At 33.5% G+C, this 9,938-nt stretch overlaps 1 protein-coding gene across 1 annotated transcript; it reads right to left on the bottom strand.

Moving 5' to 3' along the window:
- Positions 1-352: 352 nt before the first annotated feature.
- Positions 353-2,874, bottom strand: il1b (interleukin 1, beta). The gene is made up of 7 exons (XM_019080073.2): positions 2,760-2,874; positions 2,613-2,657; positions 2,366-2,444; positions 2,098-2,275; positions 1,225-1,398; positions 994-1,130; positions 353-904 (listed from the first exon to the last, which is right to left on the bottom strand). The coding sequence occupies exons 2-7, from the start codon at positions 2,651-2,653 to the stop codon at positions 683-685; spliced, it is 831 nt and encodes a 276-aa protein (XP_018935618.2). The 5' UTR covers positions 2,654-2,657; positions 2,760-2,874; the 3' UTR covers positions 353-682.
- Positions 2,875-9,938: the final 7,064 nt, after the last annotated feature.

The raw sequence follows: 9,938 nt of genomic DNA, 5'->3' as shown, positions 1-9,938 counted from the left end.
TTTTTGGGGCGATTCAGCTAAAAAAACATGCAATTATGGGTAAGATGAATGTAAATTATCTATTCATTCTGTAATAAAGAATTAGTGTTCTGCTAATTGTGTTAATCGGGTGTATCCAACTAGTGCCTTAAAATGTATAAATGCAGTTAATTTATTCTGTTAAGAGTTAAGCACAAGATTTTGCTTTTTTTTTTTGTGCACAGTGACTTATTTGTTAGTGCACTTGGGTATTCTGTTATCATTTTATATGATAGTCTTAAGTAAAATACTACTATTCAGTGCAATTCCTTTCTTGTTCAAAAGAAAAACAGTGAACAAGGTCTGTTCTTTTAAACAACTACACAACACCAAGTAACATCCATGTCTTGTTTATTTAAAAATAAAAAATAAATCATTGCAGTGTAAAATAAGTCTGATTTAATAATAATTTAGAATAAATATTAAACAACTAAAAAATTAAATAAAGCACATAGGCAAATGTTCGTACTTAAAGAATTCAACATGAATTTACCAATCCCAACACAAACCTTACACATATAATAGACAGAACAATAACAACAACAAAAAAACTGGTCGATACATCAACTCATACAGGTTTGTAACGCTGAATAAATCCAGATTATAAACTGTACATAGTACATACTCTCTGGAAATATGTTTCTGGATCAAATCTGATTCTTAACTAGATACGTTTTTGATCCTCAAGTGTGAAGTTTGTGGTTCGGGTGGTTGGCATCTGGTTCATTTCCACCTTCTCCCAATCATCAAAAGCTGTGCTAATAAACCATCCAGGATATTTAACAGATTCAAAAGTGTTGTAACGTGTGCCGGTTTCTTTCCTGAAGAAGAGGAGGCTGTCATTCGGGTCACCGGCTTTAATGGTGTTCACAGAGCCACTGGCCTCCTAAAACAATAAAAAAAATGTTTAAATCCTCATTTTATGATGTGGAAAACATTTTTTAGGGAAGGTTAATGTGTTTGTGCTGCACAAACCTTCAAGATCAGGACAGGGGAAGAACCATCTAACTGGGTACAAGCAAGGTAGAGGTTGCTGTTGGAAATTCCCAGGCACACAGGCTGTGCTTCCTTTTGTGTTGCACTCGACACGAATGTTGACATACTGAATTGAACTGAAAGAAACATAAAATGTGTAGGGGGAACCGTCAAAAGGACATTTCGGAAGTCATGCATTAAGATGGAAAAGCTTGTGTTATAAAAATTTACCTTTGTATTGCATTGCTCCAGCACTCAGCGTCACAGCCTTCAAATGAAGAGGCTCGTCACTTAGTTTGTTGCTCTGCACCATAGTCTTTTTGTACTTATCACAAATGGTGCACTGCAAGGTCAGGCTGGTCTTATTGTAAATTGGTGTTTCATTAAGCGGCTTCACCAGACGCTCTGTGGAAATAGAAAGAACATCAATAACCTAAAGAGAACAAATGCTGAAACCTAGTCAAAAAAATAAATAAAAAAAACCCACACTGGACAAGCCAGCTTGGCCCCTGTGTTAAAAATCTGAGTTTTACTGTGTGTCAAATTGACCCAAATTAGATTTGATATAATACAATCAAAAATAAGGTAGTATGAGTAAATCTTTAACCCTTATGCTGTGCGTAAGATCCTTTTCCTAATTTGGTGTACTCAGTCAAAAATGACTGGCCTTTTAAAAATTGCTTGTGAATCTATCATTATGCTATATTATAACCGAATCTTGGATTCAAGATTCTTTTTTGTTTTCTTTCAATTTCTTTAGATATGCGCATCTGTCAGATGCATAAATGTAAATGTCAACACCCTTCTTAGAGAGTAGTTGAGAACCTCAAAATGCATAAAAAAATATTATTTTGGTTGTGCATCTGCTTTTAACAAGGGAATTTGCCATTCAAATTGACCCACAAACATTAAAAAGTCACAAAAAAAAAAAAAATGGGTTAACCAGTATTTCCGACAATCTGGGTCAAACTGACCAGCTACATAACATAATGGTTGAGGTGGTCAGTATGGTTAGTTTACTGGTCCTTCCAGCTCTAACCATCTTGACCAACTATCAAACCACCAGAAGCCAGATTTAGTTGCTTAAAAGTTTGCTAATGGTACCTTCGATCACATTCTCCAAGATGAAGCCGAGCAGCTCCTCATCACAAAACTTGCCAGAAGACATATTTTTGATGTGCTTCAGTCTTTCCACAGCAATGATGATGTTCACCACCTGCCTCATGCTGTGAGGATGCGAAGACAGCTCCAGTTTGATGTCATGCATGTCGCATTGGCAACTCTGGAGAAAAAAAACAAAAAAAACCCCTATGTTTTAGAAGACTTGATATTAATCACACCATATCCATGAGCATATTTAACAGCAGCTCACCATGGATTGTGGATCTGGGCAGTCCAGTTCATCAGAGTCGGCACTGTCAGAGTAAATTGCACTGTCTGTCTCGAATGCTCTGTTTAGGAAACAAACAAAATGCATCATTAGAGAAGTTTCAAAGCTAGTTAAAGAAATAGAAATGTTCTGCTTCATGTACAGATTTTACTTTAAACGCATCATCTAGTCAAGAACTATTTAATAATGCATTCATAAAAATAATATAAAAAAAACAAGTGATACTTACTCTGACAAATCCAGCGGGTGTACATATTTATGGTATGCCATCGTTCTAAAATAAAGCATAAGACTAAAGAGTGAGAAAATGATAAACTTTATCTTTAAATACTGACTTTAAATCAAGATGCTCTTTAAAGTCCATCACGTTGCGTACCTGTTGTTTGGTGCAGTTCACTCTCTGGAATTGCTGAGCTGGTTGTTTCTCTCTTGAGAGTCTTCAGTTGAATGTGTTTGTGACAGTGGAAGTGAGCTTTTATATAGCTGCAGCGGGAATTTCCTGTCAGGGAAGCGCGTTAGTTAATCCATACAAAGGAGTAGAAGTTTGTAAATTTCGACATCAACAGGTTTTTACAGTGACACGTGATCCTTTAAACTGTAAATAAACTCACACGCACTTTCCTCTGTTACATGGCTGTCACAATAGAGAATTGTACAACAATTATTTTCATTTTGTCCAAAGAAAAGAAGGTTGTGGGCAAACTCTCGTGCAGTTGCACTTGTTATAACATCATGCTCATTTTGTTGTGCGAATCTAATCATTTATTCTAATTTCTACATTTTAAAAAATGCTATTCATACATAGATTCAACCCTTTGAAGACAATAATTCTGTTTTCACTTAATTAAAAGTCAGTTTGAAGTGTTTTGACTGTCCTAAAGTATAAGTATATTGTATAAGGAAAAAAAAGTCTCATTAAAAAAATATCGCCATAAGTAGTAGTAAAAAAGAAATAAATACATACATAAATAAAAAGCAGGGAAGCATTAAAAAGTAATTAAAAGTGTTTGTTTTGCAAGTAGAAACGAGAAACACACACAAATATATATAAATATATATATATATATATATATATATATATATATATATATATATATATATATTTAAAAAACCTTATTAAATTCAAGACAGCATGACAACATTTTTTTTTAGTATTAGTATGTTTGCATGATTAGGCATGCAATAACATAAAAATGTTTTGTAAAAGCCGTGATTTATTTTTGTGAATATTTCTTAAGGTCTTGACTACTAGAATGTTATATGGCTTGTCATAATGCAAAGTTGCCATTAAACAGCTTATCAACGGCTTTTCAAAACAATAATAAAACAAAGTATTAAACAAACAAAAATGTAAAAGGTTTAATACAGTAATATGAGCCTATTGTTTTGTTCAGCAACAATTGTAATTACGCAGTTGGTTTTTTTGTGGTTACTTGTTTTCCGTCCGCTTTTGCAATACTATGATGTAACTAAAGTTTTTGTTTGTAGGAAAGAATACACACACACACAAAAAAGATTCTAATTTGCACCAGATTTGAGCTACACATGGGATTCACATAAGAAAACAATTATTTATGAAACTGAAAACATAGTTAGTAAAATATAACCCATGTGACAACTAGCCCCGGTCACAACTGACACCAATATGTGACAAAATGAGCAAGAACTTGTACACACTTATTGAGATTTACTTGTACTTGAGAGAAATTTAAGACCTACAATACCTACGGTGTTATTTTGTTGACACTCAGTCCTCCATGCAGAGTTACTGTCTGTGCTGTGAGGAGCAGTAATCTCTTCAGGGGCATACGGTAAAAGTGCCACTCACTCCAGGCTGATCTTGAGACATGATCCCTGAAAAGGCAACGACTCACTCGTGCCCCACTCCAAGAACCAGATAACAGCCCATAATATCACATTCAGGGGTCACAGTCAGAGAGGTCAAACAGCAGCGGCTGCAAGAAGTGTCCACATGAGATAGAGAAAGATGATTGAAAGTTGAAATGAGAGATTTACACAAAAATCTGGCCCTTTATACATGTGGAACACGACCAATGTCACAAATTTGTGACTAAAATGTCACTACTCGCCAGGTTAAGAATACGCAACAGGAACGGTCGCAGTTCAATGAAAGGATATTTATCCACTTTTTAATTTGTCTCTAGTCATGTTTTTTTTTTTTTTTTAGGCTTTTTAGGTCGGGTTAAATCTGCGATCTCTAACTGGGTTCATCTGGTGGCTTCCATGGCTGAAGTACGCTGTGTTTTACCACCTGGCATCCCGGGGAGTTGTAATACTAATGGGTAAATTAGCAGTGGGCGGAGTCACACAGACCAAAACGAAAACAGCCATTCCGACAAAATGCACATTTTAAAGTAGAATAACTGGCTGTAACATTGTTTTTTTTTGGAAAAAGAAGTATGTGAACTTGTTTCCTAAATATCTTCAAACATATTATGCAATTTTTATGTTTTAGAACATTCAAAAATATAACATACAGTCCCTTTAAAATTTAGTTTTTGTAAAAATACAATACACATTTGTAGTCATTTAAACAATGCCTTAATAACTGGCTGTTTATATGAAACTATGACGAAGAAATATTATTGTAGCATAAGTGCTGAATTACTTTGAAGTTAATTAGATTAGGTTTCTTAAAGTCTGAATCAGCAATTTTCACTGAGGTCATGCATCAAAAGTTCTGGATTAATTAATTACCTATTGTGTATGGGAGAATGTCCACAATTTGGTTATTATAAAAATAAATTCTTCAGCAGAAAGGGTTTTAGGTGTTTTGTCTAGTTATGCAATCCCCATTCACTCACTTTTAAAAAATATTGGAGCTAGAATGTCCAGCAGAATTTCTGCGTTTATGAAACTTCCTCATTTAGCTTCTGCAAAATGCTGGTATGAAATGTTAACCTTGGCAGCACTGCCAATTTACATCATGAGAACACATAAAAATCAGTTCATAAGAACAGCTGTGGATTTGCAAATTTAAGCAATATTACTGTATTTTCATGAAGTTTCTGTAAGACAACAGACAGTTAGGATTTGTTAACAGTTGCAGTACATAACAGGAAATTGTGACATAAACCACATAAACAGCAGTGTCTCCGCCCCTGAAAATCCAGTTTACCCCGGACTTTCTTATCCTGACATCCTGTGACTCTGTCTTTCTAGGTGTGTTATGAAAGGATGTGTAAAACAGTGTTGCATCATAAGGGATACTGTCAAAATTATACTAGTTACATCATAGCCTCAAATTCTTGTTTCGTATTGTTGTGTCAAGTATTATTACTGAAATCTGAATGGGTGTGTGAAGGAAGAAAGAGGGATAAAATATTATAAGCTAATATTAATGTAAGTTATAATATTTTATATAAATAGTACTGTTAGCAACTGTTTAAATCAAATGAGTCTTGATGATATAGTGATATACCCTACCGTTTAAAAGTTTGGGGTCGGGAAGATTTTTTTAAACTTTTAGTCAGTAACGATGCATTAAATTGATCAAACATGTCAGTAAACACATTTGTAATGTTACAAAAGTTCTCTGTTTCAAATAAATGATTCATTCATTCTGATCATGTGAAGACTGGAGTAATGATGCTGAAAATTGAGCTTTGCATCACAGGGATAAACTACATTTTATAATATTTTCAAATAATAAATAGTTCTTTTAAAATGTAATAAAATTGCACAGTAATACTAATTTAAGTGTATTTTTGATCACATAAATGCAGCCTTGGTGAACATTTGAAAGGTATTGTATGCATGTACATGAGTATGATGTAACCTTGTTTGTACTTCCAAATATGGTCTGCCATCATTTCCGTGCTTGTAAAAGGAAATTGGTCATAAGGTACTGTATACTCTTGGGTAAATAGTGAGTATATACAGTTTACAGATTAAAAACCCATATATATATATATATATATATATATATATATATATATATATATATATATATATATATATATATAATATATATTAGGGCTGTCAAATGATTAATCACGATTAATCACATCCAAAATAAAAGTTTTGTTTACATAATATATGTGTGTATACTGTGTATATTTATGTATATATAAATACACACACATGCATGTATATATTTAAGAAGAATATGTTATGTTTATATATTAAATATATTTATATATAATATAAAATATAAGAATATAAATATATAAATGTATATACATGTAAATATTTTCTAAATATATAATTTATGTGTGTGTATTTATATATACATAATAAATATACCCTGTACACATACATATATTATGTAAACAAAACTTTTATTCAGGATGTGATTAATCGTGATTAATCATTTGACAGCCCTAATATATATATATATTTAGCTATAATACATCTCTAAGGTACATTAAAAGTGAAAGATTTTAGCAATCTGAAAAAAGAAATATTTTTGTTTTCGCACTATTCATTTTTATAATTTGATATATTTTTTAATAATGTTTTTGACTGCATCTGCCTTGAAAAGTATATAAAAAATGTATTAATGTGCTGAAATATTTTTTTTGGGGGGGGGTCCTCTTATGTACGGCAACTCATCTGACAATATTGTTTGGCAAAAACCGAATTCAACTGAAAAATGACATAAACCACAATGAGCAACGTGGTTTTTTTTTTTTTTTTTTTTTTTTTTTGAAATGTAACTTTATAAGAAAATACATAAGGAAGCTGAACAGAAAGTGCTGTTCATTTAACCAGTAACCACAGAGAGCTTTTGGACAATTAAGTCACTTACAGATACCAGGGGCCAGTTGCATAAACTTAGTCACTATGTTAAAACTGTGCCTTAAGAACTAGTTTCACTTACTAGCTGTAGACAAGGGGTAATCGGTCTTACTTTTCATATTCAAAATAGACCAATTTATCTTTTTGTAATGGAATTGAAGTTATGACCAGTCTTGAAGAAAAAAGAATTAGATGACTAACTTTTTAAGACTAGTCTAAGCGGTTTATGCAACCGACCCCTGGACTACATGGTATTAGATTAGTTGTCCGTATCTGCCCAAAGCAGCTGTATGAAGTTGTATGTAGTTTTGCCTACTGTTTTGTGGCCTTAGTGTTATTTGATTGGTATTCGTTTGCTGTTTTTTTGGACGTATTTGAGAGGGAATTTGGCGTACTTATTTCATAGTGCATTGATATGGCAGAGCCATCTTTGAAGGGTGTAGGGCATTACTGTCTCGTATAAGCGTTTGGAACTCCCTTTACGAAGGTAATGACTGACCCAATGTTACCTCAACAACGTTGCGCGTGCGTGCAGCATTCAGCACTCCACCATTTGTTGCAAATATATATTTCTTCTCATTATTATTTTTTTATTTTTTTTTTTGTATATTTTTGTGTTTTTTTTTATTTTGATTTTTTTAAATATAATTTTTTTTACAATAATATTTTATAATATTTTTTGTGAAAAATATTTTGTATTAAAATAAAGTAAAATTTAATTAGCCTGTTCTACTTACGTTTGTATGTGAAGTCTAAATCAACCACAACTTTGCTTTAAAATGCATCGCAAGATCTCCTAACTCAAGATCACATGATCACAAACAGAAATCACTTTCTGTGAAGTGACCATCGCATGTTCCCTTCGCTAATGGACTTCTGGAAGGGCCCTTCGCGAAGGGATTCAGCTGTTCACTTTCATTTGGAACATCCCTACAAATGGCATCCCCTTCCCAAAGTTCCCTTCAAGGGCGCAAAAAAAGGTTTAGAATTCGCCTAATTGTCTTAAATGTACCACTGTCGTAATTACAGTGTGCATTTATTGCTGCCGTAAAGCAATCCGCCCTTTTTGCGGAATTTCATACCGCTCACCAAACTGTTTGGGAAGAAAACAGAAGTCATTCTCCTGATTAGAAGTCACTGTACCATCAGAATAATTTATGGCCATGATTTCTAAACTGCCTAAAATTAATTTTTTATGCTTTATTTTCCTGTTGTTTTCATACTTGCTGAAGGTAATGACTGAAAAGTAATTTGACCAATAGCGTGCAGGCATTGCACATAATCAACCAATATGGGCGTGCAAGAAGGCGGGATCTACAGAGAACGATCAAAGCAATAAAATACTTAAAGGTGTTGCATGTAAGATTTCCATTCTACTAAAGCATAAAAATACCATAATATGTTTGCGGATATTTAAGAAACATGCTAAGTTAACATACTTGTTTATTGGAAAAACAATGCTACAGTCAGTTATTCTCCTTTGAAAATGTGCATCCTGGGCCGAACTCTTTTGGTTTGTGAAACCCGCCCACTGCCAGTTTACCCAATAGTATTGCGGCACCCCGGCTTGCCAGTTGGCAGAAAACACAGTGCATTTCATTACATTCATCGTCAAGTGCGCTCGTCCCTGTTTGTGTCATCAATCTGGCAACCTGTGTGTGTCAAGTCTTAGGAGGAGGGGCCGGGTGAAAAAGCCTAGTACCTAGTTTTTGCAACACCTAGTTCAACCACTCGGTGTCAATCCTACATACAGCACCTATAATGTAGGCGCACTGTAAAGAGCATGCCAATAGAAAAACAAAACCTGTACATTTTAGGTAATTTCTCGGACATGTCCGTTTAAAGAGCAAGCAATGGTCTGCATGGAAACATAATACAAAATAAATGATCAGTTTAGCACTGAGCTGTTTATTTCCTGTGAAAGAGTTGATACCGAGCATTCAACGGCTCATGTACAATACAGAAAAGATTTGAATCTTAACTACCAAAAATGGCTGATCAGAAGTAAAAGTGTTTGAATCCCTGGTAATATCTACGTTTGTACCTGAAAAACCGACATCTGCCAGCAACTGTTCCTTCTTTACAACCTCCATGATTCAGAAGTTTCTTATAAACTTACAGTCATCTCAATATGCAAAAATCCCAGCATTTCTTTTGATAGAGTAAGACAAGAAATTATATATATTATACATTTGTTATTTTTTGACCATATAAATTGACTTTGACAACAGAACAAACAGTACAACATTTCAAACTGCAGAAAAATATTTACTTGGATCACACACTGATCGGTGCGGTCAGTTTTCAACGGATGAGTTATAATGACAGCAACATAAATAAGCACACTTGTAAATAACTGCTTAAAATGGTTACATGACTATTTTGCATCAATAAACCAGAACAAATGAAGGCTTGAATTTCTTGTACATAAAGTCCATCCTGAAAGTTACTCAAATCATACTCTTCCTTTGCACATTAAAACCCGAATCACACACTATACCATTCAAAAGTTTGGGGGCATGATTTTTAGTTTTGTTTTATGTAAGAAATTTATATTTTTATTCATAAAGAATGCACTAAATTAATCAAAAGTGACAGTAAATACATTTAAGATTTCTATTTCAAATAAATGCTGTTATTTTGAGCTTTCTATTCATCAGTAAATAATGGAAAATTGTATCATGGTTTACACAAAAATATGAAGCAGCACAACTGTTTTCAACATTGATAAGAAATGTTTTTTGAGCAGCATATCAGCATATTAGAATGATTTCTGAAGGATCATGTGACACTG

This window comes from Cyprinus carpio, chromosome A10, assembly GCF_018340385.1.
Source record: "Cyprinus carpio isolate SPL01 chromosome A10, ASM1834038v1, whole genome shotgun sequence".
In the NCBI taxonomy this organism is placed as follows: domain Eukaryota; kingdom Metazoa; phylum Chordata; class Actinopteri; order Cypriniformes; family Cyprinidae; genus Cyprinus; species Cyprinus carpio.
This window is presented reverse-complemented; position numbering and strand designations above follow the sequence as displayed.